Raw genomic sequence first — 26553 nt, forward strand, 5'->3', positions numbered from 1 at the left:
TTAAGAGTCCGGTATGTACCACCATGCATGCTGTAAGTTGTCAGAAATGTTCTTCATATTAAACTCATTTCCAAAATAAGCATAGGAACATAAAACTGACTTCAAGTTTGACTTAAATGTCATAGAAATGACTTTATAGAAAGTCATGACTTAATGTGAAGTTGATTTGCTTGTGACATCATCTTAGAGCCATGGCTAAGTAATTCTAGTTCATACTGGTATTCTCTCCTGAATACTTGCTTGCCCCTCCCATGACTTGTATTTCCACGTTAATACTTTAATGTATGTTTTTCCACTTTAAATATTTCTAGATAAGTCAAAATTCAGGAAGTTTAAAAGGCTTTCAAGATCACAACCTCATATATATGAATATATGATATTATATATAATGATATTTTATAATTTAAAAAAATAGCCAAGTAATTTGATTCTTTTCCTCTGTCTGGAATCTTGCTTGTCCCCTCAAAGTCACCTTTGGTTAGGTGCTAGGAAGCTGGAAAGGAATAAACAAGGGACGAGACTTAGTACCTCTGCTCAGGACTCCACACCTCCTCAGACCCTCCAAGGAGCCCCCCCCCACACCAGTAGCAACAGCAATCACTTTGGTTCACTTTATGGGATTAATGTCCCTTCTAACTAACCCTTCTAACCTGTGACTCTAATGCTAATATCTTCAAAGCACCCGAAGCTGTGAAAGAAATGGCTCCCGAGATGAGCACCTTTGAAGATATTCCTGTCGAGCCAGAAACGCCAGTCCTCCAAGGTACATGTCACCGCTGAACATAAATGAAAGAAGAAAGTGCCTTCCCGCAAACTCTTAAATCTTGTTTTTTCTTAACTGTTCCTAACACCTATATGTAAATGTACTAATATCTTTATGTCACCAGAAGTTCCAGTATGTTCCATCTAGAAAGCATTGGCGGCCATTTTGCCAAAACAATAATCCTATTCCAAGCATTCGCCTGAGAAATAAAATCCTGTCTCAGTTTTCATAAGGAAGTCCAGGATACCCCGCCCCCATGCAGATGCCAAAATCAGTGGCTGCTCAAAGTTCCTTATAGAAAACAAGATCAAATCTGCATATAACCAAAGTAATGTCGGCACTCCCTTTGAGCACCCCCCAGATCGCTTATGGCCTAATAGGACATAAATGGTCTGTGAATGGCCTCATTCTGTGTTGCTTGGGAAATGCTGACAAAGACATAATGGATGCACGCATTCAGTACAGAGAGTTTCTCTATCCGTGACTGAATGCAAGCAACAGAAGCCTGGCTGTTGTGTACCGTGATTGTATGGGGGATATGCAGCCCCTCTTCTCAAGAATCCTACAAGTCCCAGCATACTAGTTTGTTGGCTGATGAGGGGAAGCAGGGAAGGGAGGAGAAGTCCTTTCTAGAAAGCAGCACACTACTACTGTGGCTGCTGTTCACACGAGTCATTTTAACTCTGAAATGTGAAATGCTAATATCTTTTAAGAACCGGAAGCCCCTTCTGAAGTTGCTGCTGCAAAGGGAGCCCCTTCAAAGCCCAGAGAAGCCCGCTCAGTGACAGGTATAAGCTGCCAAGCCCACAGGCTCAGAAGCTAGCTGTAGTCATTTTTGAACATACTTTCTTCTTCCTGGTGACTTTGCTTAACACTAAATGCAAAACCACTAATTTCTTGAAGTGCTGGATACTTACGAAGAAGCCACCTTTGAAAAGAAAACGCTTCGGATTTCTCGTAAAAAGCCTGAGCTTCCTCCAGAAGAAGGTAGATGCTGCTGCAAGTGGGAAAGGGCAGGAAATGTCTTCAGCTGTCTGTGTGTGTTTTCTGTTTGTGGCAATTCTTTTGGTTCCTAAATGTCAAAGTGTTAATATCTTTCAAGTGCCTGACGCTCCCAGAGAAGTTGTGGCCTTAAAGAAAGTGCACCCTCCCCAAGTGCCGGAAGTTGTACCTGCCAAAGGTACATGCTTGATAGTCTCTTTCGTTGGGAGGGCAAGGGGGAAGACAGGAAGGCTTGGGACTCCTGTCATGTATATATAGCTCCTGCGTATGTGGAATGCTTTGACTCAGTGTAAATTGACTCATGTCTCCAAAGAACCCGAATCTTCTAAAGAAGTGACCCCCAATGAAAGTCACTAATTCAAAGCCTAAGGTACCGCCCGTTACAAGTACTGATTAGCCCTGATGAGGTTCAAGAGGAAAAAAAGAAAGTTCATTTGGCTTGAATAATGTTCTGTGTGTCTACTGGTCTTTGTACTGTCTACCTGTAAAACACACTAATCTCTTTGACGCACCTGGGACGGCTAAAGAGGTTGTCCCTGAAAGGGAAGTGCTTGGGGAGCCACCTAAAAGGCATGAAGCCCCACCTGCCACAGGTACTCGTGCCTGATGCTTCCTAAGACCTGTCTTCTGCTCTTGAAAATATTCCATTCTATTGGTCTTCATAACTCTTAGACATAATCTTACTGATCTCTTTGAAGTGCCTGAGGCCCCTAAAGAGGTTGTCCCTGAAAGGAAAGTGTCCCTGGCGCCTCCTAAAAAGCCAGCAGCTCCACCTGTCACAGGTACTTCTCACTGGCCTGAGGTTTCACAAAGCCTCACTCCTTTGGTTCTCCAGCCAACTTGTCGGGCATCCTAATGTAGTTTCACTAATCTCTTTTAAGTGCCAGAGGCACCCAAAGAAGAGGTCCTCTCTGAAGAGGAAGTGTCCCTGGTGCCCCCTAAAGAGCCAGAAGCCCCACCTGCCAAAGGTATTTGTCACTAACTTTGGGATTCCTGAGACCTAACTCTTATACTCTTGAACATATGCGGCCTCCTGCTCTTCAACGTCCTAAGTGAACTTTCACTAATCTCTTTGAAGTACCTGAGGCTCCCAAAGAAGTTGTTCCTGCAAAGAAAGTGTCTGTGGTGCCCCCGAAAAAGCCAGAAGCCCCACCTGCCAAAGGTACTTGTCACTGGTCCCAGGCTTCCTAAGACAAAGCTCTTCTACTCTTGAAGATATTTTGTCCTGGTGTCGTCACGTGTCTTATATGTGTTTACTAATCTCTTTAAGTGCCAGAGGCACCCCAGAAAGTTGTTCCTGAGAAGAAAGTGCCAGCGGCCCCTCTTAAAAAGCCAGAAGCCCCACCTGTGAAAGGTATTTGCTCTTGACCTTGGCATCCTAGCATCTAAGTCTTCCTCTCTCTTGAAAAGTCCACCCTAGTGGCCATCACTGGTCCTAAGGATAATCTTACTCTCTCTTCCAAGTGCCAGAGGCACCCAAGGAAGTTGTTCCTGAGAAGAAAGTGCCAGCGGCCCCTCCTAAAAAGCCTGAAGCCCCACCTGTGAAAGGTAGCCACCCCCACGCCACCAATCTTCATAGTGTCCAATATGTGTCCACTCTGTCTAATCAAGAAAATACTAATATCTTAGAAGTGCCCGAGATGCCAAAGGCTGCTCCCCAAAAGAAGATACCTGAAGTCATTCCCCCTAAACCGGGAAGTCCTCCCCCCGAAGGTATAGTCAAAAGTACACTAAGAGGGAGATAAATGCCTATTTCAACCACAGTATTATACACGTTTGTATGTCAAGTATATATGTGTGTGCGTATATATATACAATATTATATAAATGTGTTCATATATAAAGGTAATGTAAATTTTAAAATGTCAGTAACTATCTATTATGTCTCCTATGATCATATGCTACATACCTCAATTGATATTTTTTTCTAAACTCAAATTACAAATTATCTTTGAAGTGCCTGAAGTAAGAAAGGAAGTCACCCCTGAAAAGAAAGTTCCAGCGGCTCCTCCCAAGAAACCAGAAGTTCCACCTGCCAAAGGTATGTGTCCTTATATGTTGCTGCGTACCTGTATTGGGCTGGGGAAAGTATGTTCGGGTGTCTGTCCACCAGTTGTGTTAACTTGGATAAACATATCACTAGTAAACCCTGTCTAGTTCTAACTGAAAGCTACTAATATCTTCAAAGTTTCTGAAGAGGTTGTACCTGCAAAGAGGTTGTCTGTGTCCAAAAGCTCTCAGGTCCCACCTACAAAAGGTATTTTACTTTCTTCAACCCTAAGAAAAAAATAGCTTGGAACCCTCATATTCTTATAAAATATGCCTTAATCATTCATAATTTCTGAAATTACTAATGTTGTTTAAGCACCTGACGCCCCTCCAGAAGTTACCCCAGAAGAAAACCTTCCTGAGGAACTGCCCAAAAGGGCAGGTGCCACAGCTGTCCCAGGTACATGCCAGCTGAAGTAGCCTTCAGAGAGGTCACCCTCTCATTCTTAAACACAAATGTAGACTGTTGTCTTCACTAACCTAAGTGGTAAAACTACTAATATCTTTTAAGTGCCGGAAATTCAAGACATCGTCCCTGAAAAGAAAAGACCAGCTGCACCTCCTAAAAAGCCAGAAGCTGCCCCTGTCCCAGGTACTTGTCTTTTAGACCTTTTTAGAAGAAATCTGTCTTCAGTGCTTGAAAACGGATATAGGCCTTGTCTTCACTAACCTAAGTGTAAAACCACTAATATCTTTAAGTGCCTGAAGTTCAAGAAATTATCCCTGAAAAGACAAGACCGAGAGTGCCTCCTAAGGAGCCAGAAGCCCCACCTGCCCCAGGTACTTGTCAGCTAAACTAGTCTTCAGAAGAAATTTCTCTTCCATTCTTGAAAACAAATTTAGACCGTCGCTCTTATTAACTTAAGTGTAAAACTACTAATATCTTTAAGTGCCCGAAGTCCAAGAAATTGTCCCTGAAAAGACAAGACCAGCCGCATCTCCTAAGAAGCCAGAAGTCCCACCTGTCCCAGGTACTTGTTACCAAGACCTTCTTCAGAAGAAATCTTCTTCCATTCTTGAAATGTAGACCACTACTCTTTACTAACCTAACTATAAAACTACTAATATCTTCAAGTGCCCAGAGTCCAAGAAACTGTCCCTGAAAAGACAAGACCAACAGCGCCTCCTAAGAAGCCAGAAGTCTCAGCTGTCCCAGGTACTTGTTACCTGGATCTTCTTCTTCAGAAGAAATAAATTCATTCACCCTTGAAAAGCATTAGTTCTTTGCCCTTTCATAGTTCAATCCATAACTCCTACTGTCTATCAAGTGCCTGGAGCTCATCAGGCAGTTGAATTGAGAAGAAAAAAAGAAAGCTCCTATGGTCCCACCCCCAAAATTTGAAGACCCACCTACCATAGGCATTTTTAAATCCTCTACTTAATCTTCAGAATGAATGCCTTCTGTTCTTGAGAACATTTCTAGTCTGTTTACCTAATTGCCTTATATAAAAGAAGAGCGATTTATCTCACTTTAGTGCCAGAAATTGTCCCTGAAAAGAAAATAGTGACATCTCCTAAGAAGCCAGAAGCCCTTCCTGTCATAGGCACTTGTCACAGATCCAAGGTTTCAGAAGCTGTAACTCTGTTGCTCTTGAGAAATAAGAGTGAACTTTGGTCTCCATAAGACCTAAGTATAATCTCTCTACTCCCTTTGAAGTGCCTGAGGCCCCTAAAGAGGTTGTCCCTGAAAGGAAAGTGTCCCTGGCGCCTCCTAAAAAGCCAGCAGCTCCACCTGTCACAGGTACTTCTCACTGGCCTGAGGTTTCACAAAGCCTCACTCCCTTGGTTCTCCAGCCAACTTGTCAGGCATTCTAATGTAGTTTCACTAATCTCTTTTAAGTGCCAGAGGCACCTGAAGAAGAGGTCCTCTCCGAAGAGGAAGTGTCCCTGGTGCCCCCTAAAGAGCCAGAAGCCCCACCTGCCAAAGGTATTTGTCACTAACTTTGGGATTCCTGAGACCTAACTCTTATACTCTTGAACATATGCGGCCTCCTGCTCTTCAATGTCCTAAGTGAACTTTCACTAATCTCTTTGAAGTACCTGAGGCTCCCAAAGAAGTTGTTCCTGCAAAGAAAGTGTCTGTGGTGCCCCCGAAAAAGCCAGAAGCCCCACCTGCCAAAGGTACTTGTCACTGGTCCCAGGCTTCCTAAGACAAAGCTCTTCTACTCTTGAAGATATTTTGTCCTGGTATCGTCATGTGTCTTATATGTGTTTACTAATCTCTTTAAGTGCCAGAGGCACCCCAGAAAGTTGTTCCTGAGAAGAAAGTGCCAGCGGCCCCTCCTAAAAAGCCAGAAGCCCCACCTGTGAAAGGTATTTGCTCTTGACCTTGGCATCCTAGCATCTAAGTCTTCCTCTCTCTTGAAAAGTCCACCCTAGTGGCCATCACTGGTCCTAAGGATAATCTTACTCTCTCTTCCAAGTGCCAGAGGCACCCAAGGAAGTTGTTCCTGAGAAGAAAGTGCCAGCGGCCCCTCCTAAAAAGCCTGAAGCCCCACCTGTGAAAGGTAGCCACCCCCACGCCACCAATCTTCATAGTGTCCAATATGTGTCCACTCTGTCTAATCAAGAAAATACTAATATCTTAGAAGTGCCCGAGATGCCAAAGGCTGCTCCCCAAAAGAAGATACCTGAAGTCATTCCCCCTAAACCGGGAAGTCCTCCCCCCGAAGGTAATAATTAAACTAAACTATTATCTTTAAAAAATATTAAATGTCTGTCTTGTGGAAATATTTTTTGTTGAATATGTCATACGTCCCAGTCAAGTCTGTCACTAAAAGGGGCTCCTGTCTTTAAAGTGTATGAGGAGCCCGCAGAGGAGATTGCCCCAGAAGAACCTCCAGAGGAGGCTGTAGAGGAGCCGGTGCCTGCTCCACCTCCAAAAGGTACTTGGCGAGTCAACTGGAGTGCCTCTGTCTGCCTTTGCCCTCATTCTCTGGTTCACTGGTCCTCACACTGTGGGCTGGTTGGGCTATCTTTCATTTGTCTTATGCTTCTAAGGCATAAACTCTCCTATCTGTAGTGACAGTGCCACCTAAGAAGCCCGTCCCTGAGAAGAAAGTGGCCCCCGCTATTGCCAAGAAGCCTGAACCACCAGCAGCGAAAGGTATTTTCGCTGCTGTTAACTCCGTACAGTCTTGTTCCGCTACTGTTCTTACTGATGCCACGTGGCTGGAACTACACATTAAAACCTACTAATATCTTTTAAAGTGCCTGAGGTGCCCAAGGAAGCTGTTCCTGAAAAGAAAATGCCTCCTGTGGTGCCCAAAAAACCAGAAGCCCCACCTGCAAAAGGTACATGTGGAGGTGGATTATTGGATGGAGGCGGGAATGGTCTCCCGTTCTTAAACAGCATTTTGTCATGTGTGAGTGTGCTGGGTGGGCCCGTGCCTATTGGTCATGTGTTAAAATACTAATATCTTTAAAGTGCCAGAAGTTCCCAAAGAAGTTGTCCCAGAAAAGAAAGTGGCTGTTCCCAAAAAGCCAGAAGCCCCACCAACCAAAGGTACATGTCAATAGCCAGACTCTTTAGCAGGGTACTCCGTCTTGGTCTCCGCTGTCACTCAGTGCCAAAGTCTTTGTCAGCTTTCTGATATGCGCACTTATAAAAGTGTTTCTGGGAATTCAGAGTTTACAGAATACTTTAACAAACATCACCACTTTTTTAAAAACTTAAAAAGATGAATGCCTTTGTTCACAAATATTGAAGAGTTTTGCAATCTTCCTCTCGTAATTCTTAATATCCCTCTTTTTACTCCACGCGACATGAAGATTCAAGGACAGGTACTGACCTTTTGCTCTTAGGTTCTATCTGTCTTGGGGTTGTTTGAGAAAAATGTGAAGTTGACAGGTCACGAACTTCTCCATGACCCCAAAGTAAAACTAACTAATATCTTCAAAGTGCCAGAGGTGCCAAAGAAGGCTGTCATTGAAGAAAAACCCGCCGTTCCTGTTCCTGAGAGAGTGGAGTCTCCTCCCCCAGAAGGTACGCATTGAGCTGTCGTATGATTCTTTATAAGTCAGGCTTTATTTATCTTCTTTTCTTGAATCTTCTTGTATCCCTCACATTCTCTCCCTTGGTCATTTACTGTTCTTGCTTTTCATCATCCAAATTAGCTCTGACTTCAAATTGCCAGTCAGCAATGATTATACAGGTCATAGGTCACAGTCACCATGATCTACCTTCAGCCTAGCTTCTCTAATTACATAAGAAATAAGATGGGACATTTATGAGTATGGATGACCTTAAAAAGCAAGAGCTTTTCCAAGCATCCAGATCGGTATACACAGAAGTCAAGCAACTGGGATGGTTTCATATTAAAAAAAAAAAATCAAAGCAAGGGGAAAAATCGAGATTACTGTGGTTTGGGTGTTTAGGCACTTTATAATTTTTTATCGCATACTGAAACACAATTGACTAATGTCTTTAAAGTATATGAAGAACCTGAAGAAATAGCTGCTGAGGAGGAGGAACCAGCCCCTGTAGTAGAAGAGGAGGAACCTGAAGCTCCACCTCCACCTACAGCAGGTATCAGTCAGGTTCTGCTGCATAGACAGGAAAGTGTGGTCGCTTGGCTGTTACATATATTACATACCGTAAGGTAATATCTATCTTCTATCATCTTGTGTGAAATTTGCCAGTGCTGGCCAAACAAAAACAAAGGCAAGAGAGGAGGGGAAAAGCATTATTTTCACTCATTAAACTTATAGAATTTTATAATATACTTACCAAAAATGTATGTTTTTTAAATGTGTTTATCACTTGGTTTGTGCTTGCAAACACCTGTTTCTAAAAGAAATTCCTGTTCTTCAAGTGCCAGAAGAGCCTAAGAAGGTTGTCCCAGAGAAGAAATTTCCTGTCATCAAAAAACCAGAAGCTCCACCTCCTAAAGGTACTTGTGCTAAAATAAACGTTTACATAATTTCTGTGTCGCCTAAAATCAGAGTTTCTTGGTTGTGTTTTATTCTGTCCTGTACCTGCTAACTGTTGTCTGTATGTTATGATGTTGTACAGACTTGTAACGTGACTATCTTATACTTTTATATTAAATGCTACTAATATCTTTAAAGTACCTGAGGTGCCAAAGAAAGTTGTGCCAGTGAAGAAGGTTCCAGTTGCAAAGAAGCCAGAACCACCAGCAGCTGAAGGTACCCACATGACTGACGTTATTCTTTAAAGCTTATTCGAAAAGTGGCACCCAATAAATGTCCTCTTACTTAAGACAACCAGGGGCAAAATGGCCCTCATTTGTTTCCACTAATTCTAATACCACTCCGTTAATTATAGATATTTTTATTCTTAAAATGTTCTCAAGTTAGCTCTCTAAAACAAAACTAATATCTTCAAAGTCCCTGAGGTGCCGAAGAAACTTGTTCCAGTCAAGAAAGAACCTGTGCCTGTGACCAAAAAGCCAGAAGCCGTGCCAGAAAAAGGTACCTTCTTGGAAGAAGCATGTCTCTCCAACCACAAGCATTTGACACGAATTCTTAAAGCAAAACAGACTGAGCTTAGGTAACATCACATTTCATAGGGAAAGGGGAAAATGTATGTCAGCAAAAAGATAAAACAAGACAGAGAAACTGGTCCTTGTGTCTCTGTAGTCCACGGTTACCAGGGTAGAAAAGGCATCAAACAGCTCCATTTACCATATTTGGTTGAATATTACTATCAGGAAGATACTGTTTTAGAACACACAAAACACACTTCTATCCTCAAGCAACTTAAATATGGTGGGAGGATGGAAAGATCGGTCAACTCTCTAAGTGATAGCATTTCCAAGCAGAGTACAGTTAGTGACAGAGACCAACAAAGATTCAGATAGAGACAAATAGGAAGGAATAATGGAAGAAATGGTTTTAATTTTGATAGATTACTTTTACATACAGAAATTAGGAAAGGGGGGGTATATTGAAAGGTATGAAGGCAAAAGGATTCAAAAGCTCATGGACTCTCAGATAAACAGCATCATTTGGGTGTGGATTTGTCCAGTATCTTGGAAGATAACACAAGCTAGAAAGAGAGGGGTGCTTTACAGGAATAAGATTTGCCTTCATTTGTAGGCATCGACCACAGGAGGCGTCAAAGGTTTTGAAGAGTATAAATGATTGGATTTGGACACTAGAAAGCTAACTGCCCATAGTGCTAAAAAACTATGATACCTGTAGTAGTTAAGGTTAAGTGACCAAGAGAACAATTCACTGGATTCTAGGCTGTTGCTAGAAAGAAATGGTGAACATTCTCTTTATTTTTTCAGGCTCAGAAGGTAGGAGTGTGCTTAGGAGCTCAGGTCAAGGATAGAGATATTGATTTTGAGGTCATTTGCATTAAACAGAGAAACACATTTGCAGGGCTGGTTGCCCAAACCAAATAGAACAGTTATATTCTCATGAGTTGTTAAATGATGATGCAAATAAACTGAAGGCTGAGGATACACTCTCATGTAACTAGAATGCCCCAAAGGCTGCCACGACTCAGAAACCATTTTCTCCATGACATCTTCTAAGATGGAGACCCCAGTTCTCTACACTGTGTTCTTTGCCAACCTTTGGAAGAGTCTTGTTCATCTTCTGAGTTCTTAATGATAAATACAATTAATGTCTTTGAAGTGCCTGAAGCACCCAAGAAAGTTACCCCTGAAAAGAAAGTGTCTGTTCCTGTGCCTGAAGAGCCAGAAGAGGCACCTGCCCCAGGTACCTGCTGCTCCTTAAATCTTGGGACGACAACACCAGCTTCATTGGTGGATCTTATGTATCTGTGATGTCTGTCTCACGTGTTGACCCTGTGGGTGTCTTGAGATAGTTGAATTAAGTGTGGTTGGATGTAACTTAGCAGCTGCAGTGTCTACTCTGAATACAGCCTAATATGCTATACTGTTTTTAAGTTGAAGAGACCCCTGAGGAGACAATCTATGAAGAGAAAGAAACCATTACCATTGGTAGAAAAGAGACGCCCCCTGTTGAAGGTATACACATACATAGATGTCTGTCCCCTGGAACCTTAATGATGCAAAGGTCTTTGTAGGGTAACATTTCTCCTTAAATTATATATAGGAACATCGCTGCACGTGTTTGGCTACTTTCTTTTTCCAAACAATTATGCTTATTTTGAATTAGAGCCTTTAATTTGCTTAATCTCAGTGATGGTTAGCTGTTCTGAAAAGTACAGTTTACTGATGCAGATTCCATTAGTTAGTTACATTGGATCCTCAAGGGATTGCCAGTAGTGGGTTTCAACTCAGCTCAGTTCCCGTCGACATAGTAATAGACAGTTCAAGTGTAAGAAAATTTCCATCAACATAGTAATAGATAGTTCCAGTATAAGAAAATTAACATCTGGAGGCCAGGATGTAGCTCAGTGGTAAGAGCAATAAGTAAAACCTTATGCTTGGCCAGGCATGGTGGCCCCAGCCTTTAATGCCTGCTTTCAAAAGGCAGAGACAGGTGAATCTCTGTAAGTGTGACGTTATCTTGGTCTATGTAGTAAGACCTGGTTTTAAAAAAAAAAACTAAGAGGAAGAAAAAAGGAAAGAAAAAGAGAAGAAAGAAAAGGGAAGGGAAGGGAAAGAAAGGAAACGAAAGGAAAGGAAAGGGACAGCCCCTGCGCTCAATACCCAACAGCACAAATAGAAAAAGAAAATGGAAATCACCCTCTTGTCTGGCAACCACCTTGTATGGGTGGTATGTTTATGTTTGGTGACTCTTTGCATCTATGTGAAATTGTGCGTCTGCGTGAACACTTTTATGTTACAATCTTATGCCCTTTGTTGACACTCTTTAAAGAACGCGAAATTGAAAAGTTTATTCAACCTGAAGAACCTGAACCTGAACCTGAACCTGAACCAGAGCCAGAAGAAACCCCAGTGCCAGGTATCCAGTTAGCGGACTTAAATCTTGATTAGCACACTCTTCATCTTGACCTCTAATTGGTTTGTGTTGTCCTGTATGTATAGCGGGTCTTTCCATCTCTATGTAAAAAATCTCGTGTGTACATCTGTTCTTAAGCGGTCCTGTATTTATGCTCTGTGTAATGTTATGTGGCTCGCTCTTTGGCTGTTTAACGTCATTATTATGTAACACATCACCTGTGTGTACAGTGTTGATACTTTATGTTTTATGTTCGGGCACTGATAATGCATATCTAAATAAACTTTTGCTTCGCACATATTTAAATTTCCATCGCATATAGTGTATATACACACACCTAATTAATATTTGCATGCACTAACACTCCTGCAATACTCTTTTAAGAACCTGAGCCTGAAAAGAAGGTTATCGAGAAACCAAAACTCAAGCCAAGACCCCCAGTGCGTGCTCCTTCTCCACCTAAGGAAGACGTGAAGGAGAAACTGTTCCAACTTAAAGGTACAAATGCTGCTTCCAATGACTTGTTAACCTGCTTCCAACTTCTGTTCGGCCTATGGAAATATTGCTTTCAAGAACTGCATTGCTCCTGGGAGTGCATATGTTCGGACATGGCCATGCTGTGGGAGTTGCATAGGGATGGATGTTTCTGCTATCCCAGGTGTCCTGGGGCATGACGTGTAGCCATGCCTGCTGCTTGTGAGACAATTTAGTGAGCAGCATCCTTGCCATCTGAGTGCAGAGGCTACTCAGCTAACTTTTCCTTGTGGGAAGGGGAGGAAGGTCTTTTGGTTGGAAAGGCTGATTGCTGTGCCTGTCTTGGTTGTAAGCATGTGGAATGTCTAAAAGTCTTTGAAACATATTAACATTGCAGTGATTAAATCTGTGTAGAAGTCAAAACTTTGTTCTTAAATAACAGCATATTCATAGCATATTTGTGGTATTCAATAGCTGGTGTTCACTTACCATGAAAAATGTATATGAACAATTCATCACTGGGGCTTTTCCATTTATTTATTTATTTATTTATTTATTTATTTATTTATTTATTTATTTATTTATTTATTTTTGCCTAATGGAAACCCAGTTGTGGTCTTTATTGTTCTCTGCATAGCTGGAAAGTGTGGTTCTTAATACACTTGGTATCTAGCTCCTCATTATCAAACTTACTTCATTCTTTCATTCTTTCTGTTTTATTTTTCTTTAAAGCAATAGAATATTATTTAATATCTTGAATCTCATAAGCACATTTCCCGATCATATGTTTTACATACATGCTATGGCTTTATTCTTTTTATTTGCATCTTTTAAAGCTATCTTTTTTTGCAGTGTTGTTTCCTAATCTGAAATGTTCGGGTATAATCTTATATGAGGAATTTTCCCATATGTATTTATACAGGCCTAGAGCTAGAATCTTTCATACTTTTAGTGATTCTTGCCCCCGCTCAAACCTTCTTGGGTTTCACGTGACAGGCAGAGAAGCAGGCTCTGACTGTGACCCATCTGTTGATTAATGGGTGGTGGGGACCCACACTTGAATATCCCCTTGGTGTAGAACGTCCCTCCTATGAAGACTAGAGAGTCTCTTCTTTCTCGGCCGGTCGTTATGCACAACACAACCACGAAGCAAAGCTGCATGTTTTCCTGGCTTCCGGCTTCTTTCTGAATGTTCTCTGGTAACTTATTCTTGGCTGTTATTAATGCTTTCTGGTTCTAAGAGATGCTTGGCTTTGATTCTTGAAGTTAAAAAATAATTTGTTTTGGATTAAGTATACAAATAATGAAAGTATATTCTTTAAAATTCTTTAAAGCTGTTTCAAAGAAGAAAGTTCCCGAAAAACCTGAGGTTGTGGAAAAAGTGGAGCCTGCACCCCTAAAAGGTATCTCACAGGCTAGCCGAACCACATGCAAGGCCAACTCTCCGTCCAACTCCACACTCTCTTGGTGCTGCCATAGAGTTCTTCTTCTCCCTCTCTTTCTTAGTGATCAGAGAAGTAAAATAGTCTCATTCATTTCTTGTACTTCTGTGGCTTCCATGGGTCTGGCTCATGAGTGCTTCCTGTGTCTCCCATCAATTTCATACATCACATGGATGCAATCGCTTATCTGTGCCTTACATTTCCATATGTCTACTTGCATTTTTAAGTCAAATAATACCAAACTCTACTGGTTAGAAGAAATCGATGTCAGGAGACATCTTGGGTCAAAATGCTGCATAGTAGTAATGAGCTTTGGCTGGGAGTCACCTGGACATCAGCATTTTAATGTGTCCTATCAACACATTGCCCTGTCACGGCTGGGCAATCCCTAGGGATGTCCATTGCCCTTCATTTGCACCCCCTTTCTTCTCGCTAGCTTGAGCCATATTCTCCCAGTCACACAGAGTTTTAGGGAGATACCAATTCCTGTCTATTTAACCCATAAAGAAAAATAAGAAAAGTATACAAATCTAAAAATATCAACTAAAAATAAAGAATATTTCTAATAAGTTGGTGGGTATCAGAGTTCTGGTAACCAACACATCCTAACCCAGAAATCAAATCTGTTCTTGGTCATGCTGAAATTTTAGAATAATCTAAATAATTTTGGTAAATTATAAATTATTAAATTTATAAATTATTAAAGCTTAAATTAGTATGTAATAGCATATGGTTTCTTTAAAAAAAACAATAGCCACAATAAGGGATGAGTCTTAAACATAAATATCTTAAAACTAAACTAAAAATATGGAAAAACAAATGCATTAATATACTTTCATTATATGTATTGCATAAATAAATGTACATTTTTGCCACTTCAACTTCCATTATTATATAGTTTCAATCAATGAAAATAGTTTTGTATTAAAAATACTGTTAATTTACAAATAGTAATTGAGGTCAGTATAATTTATCATAGTTAAAATTTTTAAGGTTCAGCTGAAAATTTTACTTCAAACATTTGGCATTTCAAATGTGATTATTTTGAATGAAGTATGTTACGAATTTTGAAGTAAGATTTAAGCAAGATGATCTTTATCAGATTGAAAAGAAAATCAATGAAGGGCTGAAGAGCACCAAACAAGAAATCTTATAGAAATCTCTAAGAAACCCAAATTTATGTTGATCGAACAAAACTGCACACCAAAAGGAATAGCTTCAAAGTGGTTCACTGCTCACTGAGATCTGTTTTGGTTTTGTCTTTGTGTTTAAATCCATGCAATATAACAGCAGTGATGTCTGCTCCCCAGAATAGCATTGTCCCTATGCCTCGTGGCCACTGTAGAAGCACAAAGACATTTATAATTCCTTGCCCATTTTTAATTACATTCAAAAAATTGTCTTATTTACGAATAGTTTAGCTTCTAACACTAGCTTTGAAATGAGACAGTCCTATAATTTTAGTTTTATTTTAAAGGAGAACTTGCGGAAATCTGCTTTTGTTCAGAACGTGAAATGCAATCTTTCTTCGGGATCAAGGCTCAACAGCACATCCTTTGGCTTTGTTTTCCCCTCAATGGAAAAGATGATGCAATGGCCGTAACTCCTGCCTGCATCGTGTGGTGTATATGTTGGACAGGGGAACACCAATGTGGGCATGGGCAATTAAAACAACTACAGACTGAAGCAAAGATGCTGTGGAGAATCCTTGCATTTTGATGAAAGATTCATAAAGCCATTGCAGACCAAGAGATTCTATTGGATAGATGTGCAGCCAGTGTGACTGAACTTTCATAAGATTATGTAGATGTTTATGGAACTAAGAAAGTCAAGTCTATCACTTGCTGTTAAATTCTGTAAATTTATATAGACAGAAATTGTTCCTTGACACACTCAAGTCAACTGGTTTGAGCAGAGTCGTTTTTTTTTCTTGTTGAAATTGCATTTTTATGTGAATTCACACCAAATTTGAAATCATATCCTTTTAAGTGCCTACAGCCGAAAAGAAAGTTCGCAAATTACTTCCAGAACCTAAGCCCCAGCCAAAGGAGGAGGTGGTCCTGAAAAGCGGTATAGTAGTTCTCTCCTGGAATGTCAGTCTCCACAGCTTGAGAAATGGGCTCACCTGAAGGCTCACAAAATACTCTGCCCCTTCATTTCATTTTAGATCCTCCAGCAAAATTTGAATGTAGTTCCATTAAAAAAAATAAAGGTTATCATTTTCAAGTCTTTGTAAGGAGAAGGTGGATATTTTGTGAGCATTCATAGTATTTTGACATTGTAACTAAACAGGTGTAACTAAACTGATAATATCCTAACCACGGTGACCACAGTGTCATTTTTCATAACCAAATTGTGAAATAAAATACACTCAACTTGTAAGATCCTATACACAGAACTACTTAAGCCTAATGTGTTCAATTTCAGTATGATGCAAGATCACCACAACCAATAACACCTTTTATAAAACTAAACATCTTTTTCTTACTAAGTATGTAATAAACTAGATGCAAGATACTCATGAAAGATCAAATTCTAACCTTGTCTTCGTATGGGATTACTGATCTCGAAGTTACGTCACTTTAGATTTCTGAACTTAAAACTAATTTTTATTTAAGCAGTAATCAACAAATTATGTTTAATTATTATAATTTTTGCTATTCAAATAATTATTTTTATCTGAGCCATTTTGCCACATAGTTATCGCTGGGCATAGTGTCTAGAGAGACATTATTTCTAAGCCTGATGTGAGTTGACATAACAAACTTTGTTTTGGGGAATTTGGGCTATAAAAGCGTTTTCCACACAAATGCTAATCTCCCACCGTGCTAGCTTGCATGCTTTTCATTGTCTTTGCTCTGTACATTATCTGTGTTCATCGCGCTTGCTCAACATGGTCATTAGCTCATCTCGGTTTACATATAAACCTTTTTGTCTTTTAAGTTCTAAGAAAGAGACCCGAAGAAGAAGAACCTAAAGTAGAGCCTAAAAAAGTAGAAAAAGTTAAAAAACCAGAAGGTAGGAATCATTTTCATAAATAGCAATTTATGAAATTCTCTTTCAACAAAGTGGACATAACAAAAGGTTTATTTTGTAAACATCCATGAAGTTCAACATAATCATGGCTTCATATTTCATCTGTCTGTAATGTATATGTTCCATTGTCTGCTTTCTGTTTCAATATCTTATGGTAATTTTCAAGTACAAACACTCTTTGATATAGCATTTATTCTTATTAGTCTTATTAATAATTTCCAGATACTTCATTATCATAATTACTATTGATCTTGTTGTTATTACTTTGCCGTGTAAGTTCTCCTCATGGCAATGGCTGAGATCATCTCGTTGGCTATGGAATAAATTCATGGGAGTGTTCTCAATGCTTCCTAAATCTGGGAACTCTTAGGTGGAGTGATGTCTATCATCTGCCTATTGTCAAAGGGGGTGATTATTAGACTTTGGTGGAACCGGTTTAGATGTGGGGATATATCAGAAGTTGGGACCAAGCAGATGGAATAAGAGGAAGGGAGAGAGAAAGAGAAAGAGAGAGAGAGAGAGAGAGAGAGAGAGAGAGAGAGAGAGAGAGAGAAAGAGAGGCAGAGTTATGAGAAGAAAGCAGAAACTGATCTTTAAAATCTGATTTGTATAAAAGAGTCATCACTACCATTTTTGAGAAATAATTGTTCAGTCTGAGTTTTCAGGTAACTTGCTTTCTACATTAATGCTTGACAATGCCTCCTTTCCTTAAAGTACCACCACCCCCTCCAAAAGCTGTCGAAGAAGTTGAAGCTCCTCCAGAGCCTACACCAAAGGAAAGGAAAGTTCCAGAACCTGCCAAAGGTATAATTCTCCAGACATGTTCTTGGTTGTCTCTAAGAATGCACCCACGCAGCATCACGGTTTCATTATACTGACATTGTGACCATCATCACGCGTGTCCTGTTTTCTTCACCTTTTCTGTGCAATGCTAGTAATCATCACGGCTTGTTAAATACATTTCTGGGGATGAGTAATGAGCTGAATAATAACTTCAAATGCAATAGCTTTTTTAATATTTTGTTGAACATGAAAAATGTTTAGCTAATATATTTGATTTGATAAGCATATATGTATACAAGTTTGATAAACAGATCCTAGTATCCTTCTGTACACTAAATTTGCTTCCTTGCAGTTTTGACTTTGTGGAAAAACTTGCAAAGTATTATGATAACCTGGTTATTTCTGTGAATTATTTCAGTTCCTGAAATTAAGCCAGCAATACCTCTCCCTGGACCTGAAGCAAAGCCAAAGCCTGAGCCAGGTAAGCAACCTTATCCTCGGGGTGAGTGTTCCTTCAAACTCCGCTAGAATAACATGTAGCAAATGGGGGAAAAATGTAAAAGAAATTTATATTTTTAGATTAAAACTGTTACATATTAAATAAAAATATAAAAAAATCACTTGGCTTCAATGATTTCTGATATCTCAATATGTTTAGATAGTGCTCTCAGAAAAACTAGCTATCTGAAGGGTTTGACATCACATCCTGAAAGGCAAACAGGCCACCAAAAGTGGTTGCTGCAGACGCATTGATACCGTGGAGTCTTCTCTCCACAGAGGTGAAAACCATGAAGGCGCCTCCTATGGAGCCCGCACCCACGCCCATCGCTGCCCCGGTGACCGCACCCGTGGTCGGAAAGAAAGCAGGTTGGTATCCTGTGGTTCTGTTTTCACTAGCTTGTGTGGGTGGCTTCACACTGGATTAGAGTTGGAACATCCTGTCCAGTTCAGGGGTGTGTAGCAAACTCTTAGGTTTTCTTCACCTCATAGACCCCACCGAATACTGTGTTACCCTGTGGATGCATATTGTTTTATGATATGTGCAGCCCTGCAGCTGTTCTTTCTCTCATAATCTTTTGAGATTAGCGAATGGATGTTTAGTGGTGATGGAACTCAAGGAGAAAACTCTCTCAGGGAACATGAGTGGGAATCCCATGGAACAAATCACACCCTTGTGCCCGATAGCTAACATTCCTCATTTTAAAAAACACTGAATTATTGAGATTGGGCAAGTTTAACAAATAAATACTGATAGTTTCACAACTTTGTGATTGTGTTTCATGAAAATGGTTGCATAATGGAAATTTTTATGTTTTTATGTGAGGCATATTTACCACAGTATTACAGAAAAAGGAGAGAAAGGGGCTATAGATGGTTCAGCCTTTATATCTATACATGGATTTAAATTAGTAATTTTTAAATGTGTTAAACAGCGTAGCCATCTGAAGTCCAACCTTAAGATACTTACTACCAATATTTGAACTCCAGTATTTTGTCATCAGGTGTTAATTTTAAAAATAAACCTAAGTGGATGTGAGATTGCTGTCATTGTACACATCCAAAGTGGCTCATCTGTGACAAGTCGCTAAGTTGCTTCAACATTTTAAGTTACCCACAGTCATTTGGGTTTTGGTTGTGTTTAATGGTGGGAAAAATATAGGGTGCTCATTTAAATATAATTTAATTATTAATATTTATGCTATATTTAATCACCTGTATTTATGATTCAAACATTATTTAGAAAAGATAATGACTCTCCCTTCATCTTCTCTGGATGTATTAGTCTGCTCAATTTATACACCACCAATAACAACCAAAGGACTTTTGGTCATTTCCAGCCACTTTCCTGTCACTTATGGGGGAAAAACTTTAATTTCTTTGATTTATATGCCCAACATATAAAATATCTTGTAAAGCAGTTTGTATAACTAAGCAAGGGCAAAACCCTTTCTCATAGGTCAGTAGTGAGCCCTCCCCATATGGCAAGAGAGTAATGACACTTGTCAAAAGTTTAAATTTTACTAATTAATTCATTATAATTGTTGGGCTCCAGGCCTGTACATGCTAACAGACTCTTGACTTGAACCGCTAAAAGAATGTTTTTAATCCTAAACTTGACATATTAGCCTGGCTACATTGATTTTAGAATATGCCTTCTTAGAAATACCAGTGTATTCTCTGTAGAAGTCATATAAGTAAAACGGGTTCCTCTTTACATATTAATATATATGTAACAAAGAACATGACTCACCCCACATGGTTTCCTGATAAGGGTGGAATAAGTATGAAAATTGCACAAATGCTTATCTTTTTTATTTCAGAAGCCAAACCTAAGGATGAAGCAGCCAAGCCGAAAGGTCCCATCAAAGGTGAGTTCCATGCTCCTCAGACCTGTGGTCACATGTTGGTTGCCTTATGAATTCCAAGGCTTACACTTGAGGGGAAATGTTTTCAAATTTTATAGTCTTTATTTCTGACATTGCTACTAGTATTATTCAAGTAGCTGTTATAAATAAAACCAAATAAATTTTACCATGATAAATTTGTATCTTGATTTTTCATCCATAAATATTTATTTATAACGAGTGAAGTAATTAGACATTAATCTGGATATTTTACACCCAGAACTGACATGTAAGAAAATAAAGGGTGCCCATTAGTTCTTGGGCCTTTTCATCTTCATGTCTGACCTTCCAACTGTCAAGTCTTTACTTCTCTGTTCCTGTCTTCTCATCACTTTACGTCCACGCTGTGATGCCTATGGAGGCACCTAGTTAACTTTCCACTTTGCCTTTGAACTAGGTGTTGCCAAAAAGACTCCTTCCCCCATAGAAGCAGAAAGGAAAAAGCTCAGACCAGGAAGTGGTGGGGAGAAACCTCCCGATGAAGCTCCATTCACCTACCAGCTAAAGGCTGTGCCACTGAAATTTGTGAAAGAGATCAAAGACATCGTCCTGACAGAGGCAGAGTCTGTGGGCTCTTCCGCCATCTTTGAATGCTTGGTCTCCCCATCCACCGCCATCACCACCTGGATGAAGGATGGCAGCAACATCCGTGAGAGCCCAAAGCACAGGTTCATCGCGGATGGTAAAGACAGGAAGCTGCACATCATCGACGTTCAGCTCTCCGATGCCGGCGAATACACCTGTGTGCTACGGCTGGGAAACAAAGAAAAGACCTCCACAGCCAAGCTCATCGTAGAAGGTAACTCTTAGTTCTGCGCATGATCTGTGATTAAATTTTACAGCAGAGACCTCAGTGGTACCATTCATTGTGATTTCAGACAAAACCTCCGAGTTTTCTTTCCACTGGAAACTTTAAATGTGTTTGGTTGGCATTCTCCACAGAACTTCCTGTTCGTTTCGTGAAAACACTGGAAGAGGAAGTCACGGTGGTCAAGGGGCAGCCGCTGTACCTGAGTTGCGAGCTGAACAAAGAGCGAGATGTGGTGTGGAGGAAGGATGGCAAGATCGTGGTGGAGAAGCCTGGCAAGATTGTGCCGGGTGTCATTGGCCTGATGCGGGCCCTGACCATCAACGATGCAGACGATTATGATGCTGGAACATACACCGTGACTGTGGAAAATGCCAACAACCTGGAGTGTTCCTCCTGTGTGAAAGTAGTAGGTGAGTGTACTGTGAGGCTGGGGCGAGAGGCTTGCTGGGGCACATGAAATTGAGACCAGTGAAGGCCACAAAATGAGACTTATAGCTAATATGTGTATTATAATACATATATATCAAAGATATATTTTATTTTTTAAAAAATATAGCAACGAAGTTCAAAGATATGTATAGTAATATATAAATATATAGTATATGTAGTATATAATATATATAGTAACTTACTAATATATAATTATGTTAGTTTTTTGGCATAAACTTCTTTTTATGATAAGAAAACAGAATAACTTATTTCCCAATGTCTAAATATCAGAAACCTCATTGATACCTTATTTAAAGGGAGGAATATTAGCATCTCACAAATTGATCACATCCAGGTTCATGAATTTTTCCTATCCCTGAAGTTTCCCAGAGAAGTGATTTCTTCTTTCTCCCTGTGTTTCCAACAGAAATCATCAGAGAATGGCTGGTGAAACCTATCCGAGACCAGCACGTGAAGCCCAAGGGGACGGCTGTTTTCACCTGTGACATCGCCAAGGACACACCAAACTTTAAGTGGTTCAAAGGCTACGATGAGATCCCCATGGAACCAAATGACAAGACTGAGATACTGAAAGAGGGGAATCACCTCATTCTCAAAATTAAGAATGCCATGCCCGAAGATATTGATGAGTACGCAATCGAGATCGAAGGGAAAAGATACCCGGCAAGGCTGACCCTTGGAGGTAAAGGATCTTACCTGTTACTCTGAAAGATAATTCTGTGCATGCATAAAGCAAAGCATCACCCCTCCCACCCAAAAAATACAAGAATTAACTAGTAAATGAGCCTACACCCAGGCACAGGGAGGTAGCGGTAGGTAGACTCAGTGGTTTTGGTTTTGGGGTCTTAAAAAGTGATCACATGCCAGGCGGTGGTGGCGCATGCCTTTAATCCCAGCACTCGGGAGGCAGAGGCAGGTGGATCTCTGTGAGTTCGAGACCAGCCTGGTCTACAAGAACTAGTTCCAGGACAGGCTCCAAAGCCACAGAGAAACACTGTCTCGAAAAACCAAAAAAAAAAAAAAAAAAAAAAAAGTGATCACATGCTGTTGGTAGGGAAAAGGAGTGGATCAGAGAAGAGCTGGAGGGGAGGGAAGAAATGGGGTGGGTTTGATCAAAACATATTACACGCATATGCGTACGTATAAAATTCTTACTTTTAAAAAGCGACGTATGACTGGGTTGTCTAAAGCATTGTTATTTACCTCTGGCTGATCCAGAGCGTGACGTTGAGCTGCTTAAGCCGATAGAAGATGTCACCATTTACGAGAAGGAAAGTGCCAGCTTTGATGCCGAAATCTCCGAGGCAGACATACCTGGGGAGTGGAAGCTGAAGGGAGAACTTCTGAGGCCCTCACCTGTGAGTACCTCCCCTTGGAAGCTGCCAGTCATGTGACATGACTAGCATCTCATTGACGTTGGCTATGTGGGCTTCATTTGCTAACCGTGAACGTGGGTTTCTCAAAGGAGGGAAATTATTTAATGCATTCTTTGTGGACAGCGTGGCTAAAATCTGGTAAATTTTTCGAATGGTCGTGCTTTGATTATATGTTTATTAGTGTATTGTTTGACACTTTGTGGAAATCTCTTTTGGAAATATTCTCTGGGGACTTCGTCTCATGCAAATACCAATGAAAGTTGCCTTTTTTTTTTTTTTAAGACTTGTGAAATCAAAGCCGAAGGCGGAAAGCGCTTCTTAACTTTGCACAAAGTGAAACTGGACCAAGCTGGTGAAGTCCTTTACCAGGCTTGCAACGCCGTCACAACTGCCATTTTGACAGTCAAAGGTACAGGGCGTTAGAGCTAAGGAGTGGGCTCAGCTTTGTTTCCCCTTCCTCTGCATCTGGAACGAACGCCTCATTGTCTTCCTTACTATTTGATTTGCAGAAATTGAACTTGACTTTGCTGTACCCCTGAAAGATGTGACCGTCCCAGAGAAGCGACAGGCTCGGTTTGAGTGTGTCCTGACCCGAGAGGCAAATGTCATATGGTCTAAAGGGCCTGATATAATCAAGGCATCTGACAAATTCGATATCATTGCTGATGGGAAGAAACACATTCTTGTCATCAACGATTCTCAGTTTGATGATGAAGGGGTCTACACTGCCGAGGTGGAGGGCAAGAAGACATCTGCACAGTTGTTTGTGACAGGTAACAGCCCAGCGATGATATCGAAACGTTATATCCAGTATGTAGGTGTCCTCGTTTGGTTTTCTGGTCCATTTAAAGACAGCATACCAAATTCCAAGAGCTAGCAATTAATGGCAGGGGTCACTACTACTTCTCTTCCAGTGTCATAGAACACACACACACATACACACACTAAACCAACCCTCCCAAAGCACTTATCTTTTAAAATGCAGAATAACCCCATCTGAAAAGAACAAATAAATACCCCATGAGGTAGCTGCGTTTTACGCACACAGTAGGTAGAGTCAGACCTTTCTGTCTGTTCCCTGTGTTCCTGAATGTGTTGCCTGCTTGCCCCGTAGGCATAAGACTGAAGTTCATATCCCCTCTGGAAGATCAAACTGTAAAAGAAGGCGAGACAGCAACTTTTGTTTGTGAGCTGTCTCATGAAAAAATGCACGTGGTCTGGTTCAAAAACGATGTCAAGCTGCACACCACCAGGACGGTGCTCATGTCTTCTGAAGGAAAGACGTACAAACTGGAAATGAGAGAGGTGACACTGGATGACATCTCACAGATCAAAGCGCAAGTGAAGAACCTCAGCTCCACAGCCAATCTGAAGGTCTTGGGTAAGTGGGACCAGCTCGCGGATGGGTAGGAATATATCGTATCACCCCGGGGTTGTTTAATCGGCTTCGGCCACCACATATTTTTCTGACCATGTGCTGGGTGTCTCGGGCAGAGGCCGACCCCTACTTCACGGTGAAGTTACACGACAAGACTGGTGTTGAGAAGGATGAGATTATCCTGAAGTGCCAAGTGAGCAAAGACGTGCCCGTGAAGTGGTTCAAAGACGGGGAAGAGATCGTGCCTTCCCCGAAACATTCGGTCAAGACGGACGGCCTGCGCCGCATTTTGAAGATCAAGAAGGCGGAGCTTAAAGACAAAGGCGAATACGTGTGTGACTGTGGCACGGACACCACCAAGGCCAACGTCACTGTGGAGGGTGAGTTACCCCCGAGTTTAGATTATCCCATCGCAGAGATTCAATGCATTAGGGCTCAGTCCAACTCACAGAACCTTGTACGCTTTCAGCTCGACTCATAAAAGTGGAAAAGCCTCTGTATGGCGTGGAGGTGTTCGTAGGAGAAACAGCCCGCTTTGAAATCGAGCTGTCTGAGCCTGACGTGCACGGCCAGTGGAAGCTAAAGGGCGAACCTTTGACTGCTTCTCCTGTAAGTGACCCCGGCAGAGTCGCACGGATAGCAGCGGGTTGTTTGTTTGGATATTTTTCTTAGGTCCCCCACGCCCCCAAAGTACAATTCCTTGGTGACTTGCAGGAAGTCCTGTATATGTAAACACTGTCTATGATCACCCTCCCTAGGACTGTGAAATCATCGAGGATGGGAAGAAACACGTCCTGGTTCTTTATAACTGCCAGCTGGATATGACCGGGGAGGTTTCCTTCCAGGCTGCCAATGCTAAATCGGCAGCCAATCTGAAAGTGAAAGGTACGCTCTGTAAACGGACTCTCTAACATTTTCCGTGCAAGCTTTCCTGCTCGGAAATAGAGTGGGCGGGGTGAAAGCGGCAGGCTCTGACGGGCTCTGCTCCGGCTTCTCTTTCAGAACTGCCGCTCATTTTCATCACGCCTCTCAGTGACGTCAAAGTCTTCGAAAAAGACGAGGCTAAATTTGAGTGTGAGGTATCCAGGGAGCCCAAAACCTTCCGCTGGCTCAAAGGAACCCAGGAGATCACAGGTGATGACAGGTTTGAACTCATCAAGGATGGCACCAGGCATTCCCTGGTGATCAAGTCAGCCGCTTTTGAAGACGAAGCCAAGTACATGTTTGAAGCTGAGGATAAACATACCAGTGGCAAACTGATCATTGAAGGTAAATTGTTTGTGGTGGTGGTATAGGTGCCTATAGAATTATATTTTTTTGCATTTAATTTTACATTTCCTTGTTAAAGTAGTGGAAGTAATTGGCTGTGTTTTCTTCGACAGGAATCCGCCTCAAATTCCTTACCCCACTCAAGGACGTGACAGCCAAAGAGAGGGAAAATGCTGTGTTCACTGTAGAGCTGTCCCATGACAACATCCCAGTGAGCTGGTTCAAGAACGACCAACGCCTTCACACCAGCAAGCGAGTCTCCATGCACGACGAAGGGAAAATACACTCCATCACATTCAAAGATCTGATAATCGACGACACCTCCCAAATTAAAGTGGAGGCGATGGGGATAAGTTCAGAAGCCAAACTCACCGTGCTAGGTAGGCATTTTTAAAAACTGGATTATATCACACTGAATTCAACAGACAAAGTATGGAGAGTGTGTGAGTGTGTGTGTGATATAAAATGGTCTTCTGAGTGTAATACTGCATGGAGATGCACCTAAGAAACCACCACATGCATTGCCAAGTATATTTCTGAACTACAGAGCAAAAAAGATGATCATCACTCTCTTAGGCCCATAAAATAGCCAAAACCAGATTAAATCTGGCTTGTCACGCAAAATAAGAATGCATAAGTACTTCTGCTATCAAAATTATTTCAGAATAGTAGCCTTTCATGTTTCTACAGAGAGAGGTGAAAAGAATTTAGTAAAGTTCATTGTTCTCCTTGGTCCTTTCTATAAGAATATCCACTTATGACAGCTAATATAGGGAGATACGCTCATGACAAACTATTGATAGATTGGGGAATGGGAATGCTACAAAGCTTCAAGACCTGATAAGAGTGACTAAGAATTTGAAAAACTAGACAAATGGCAAAGGAACATCCTCCAAAGCCAAACTGTGTGTGCCCTTTAAGCGATTGGTAATTTTTTAAAAGTCTAAGCAGATGATTTTGAACCATAACTGCTGTGCGCTGATTCTCTTCCTAACATTTAGAAACTAAAGATGCTGGTCGAAGGACAGTGGGGTACGGCTGTAAGGCACACTCGGAACTCTCTGGGTACCATTACACCTGCCCAGGGATCGCCAGCTCTGTAGGTGGGTGACGGTTCTCCACTTCTCTTCACCTGCAGAGGGAGACCCATACTTCACGGGAAAGCTTCAGGATTACACGGGCGTGGAGAAGGATGAAGTGGTTCTTCAGTGTGAAATCAGCAAAGCGGATGCACCTGTGAAATGGTTTAAGGACGGGAAGGAAATAAAGCCGTCTAAAAATGTTGTTATTAAGGCTGACGGCAAGAAGCGGATGCTGATCCTCAAGAAAGCCTTGAAATCCGACATTGGCCAGTATACCTGTGACTGTGGGACAGACCAGACCTCTGGAAAGCTCGACATCGAAGGTGAGGACATTTCCATGAGTCTCCCAGTAGTCGCCATGGGAGTCTTC

The 26553-nt window shown here is 41.2% G+C and overlaps 1 protein-coding gene across 4 annotated transcripts in view; it reads left to right on the top strand.

Moving 5' to 3' along the window:
* Positions 1-26553, top strand: part of Ttn (titin) — a 271242-nt gene that overhangs the window by 138147 nt on the left and 106542 nt on the right. For all 4 annotated transcript variants that reach the window (XM_075984819.1, XM_075984820.1, XM_075984821.1 and 1 more), the window contains 29 exons: positions 3723-3806; positions 6613-6699; positions 6837-6920; positions 7025-7108; positions 7242-7319; positions 7716-7799; positions 8247-8342; positions 8629-8706; positions 12062-12175; positions 13486-13554; positions 15583-15663; positions 16537-16611; positions 17344-17433; positions 17831-17893; positions 18190-18279; positions 19734-19781; positions 20215-20616; positions 20760-21038; positions 21485-21760; positions 22297-22436; positions 22737-22863; positions 22964-23227; positions 23569-23835; positions 23949-24212; positions 24302-24441; positions 24591-24717; positions 24835-25101; positions 25215-25481; positions 26240-26506. In XM_075984819.1, coding sequence (XP_075840934.1) covers positions 3723-3806; positions 6613-6699; positions 6837-6920; positions 7025-7108; positions 7242-7319; positions 7716-7799; positions 8247-8342; positions 8629-8706; positions 12062-12175; positions 13486-13554; positions 15583-15663; positions 16537-16611; positions 17344-17433; positions 17831-17893; positions 18190-18279; positions 19734-19781; positions 20215-20616; positions 20760-21038; positions 21485-21760; positions 22297-22436; positions 22737-22863; positions 22964-23227; positions 23569-23835; positions 23949-24212; positions 24302-24441; positions 24591-24717; positions 24835-25101; positions 25215-25481; positions 26240-26506 — 4392 coding nt within the window. The remainder of the gene's footprint in view (positions 1-3722; positions 3807-6612; positions 6700-6836; positions 6921-7024; positions 7109-7241; positions 7320-7715; positions 7800-8246; positions 8343-8628; positions 8707-12061; positions 12176-13485; positions 13555-15582; positions 15664-16536; positions 16612-17343; positions 17434-17830; positions 17894-18189; positions 18280-19733; positions 19782-20214; positions 20617-20759; positions 21039-21484; positions 21761-22296; positions 22437-22736; positions 22864-22963; positions 23228-23568; positions 23836-23948; positions 24213-24301; positions 24442-24590; positions 24718-24834; positions 25102-25214; positions 25482-26239; positions 26507-26553) is intronic.

This window comes from Microtus pennsylvanicus, chromosome 9 (genome assembly GCF_037038515.1).
Source record: "Microtus pennsylvanicus isolate mMicPen1 chromosome 9, mMicPen1.hap1, whole genome shotgun sequence".
Lineage (NCBI taxonomy): Eukaryota > Metazoa > Chordata > Mammalia > Rodentia > Cricetidae > Microtus > Microtus pennsylvanicus.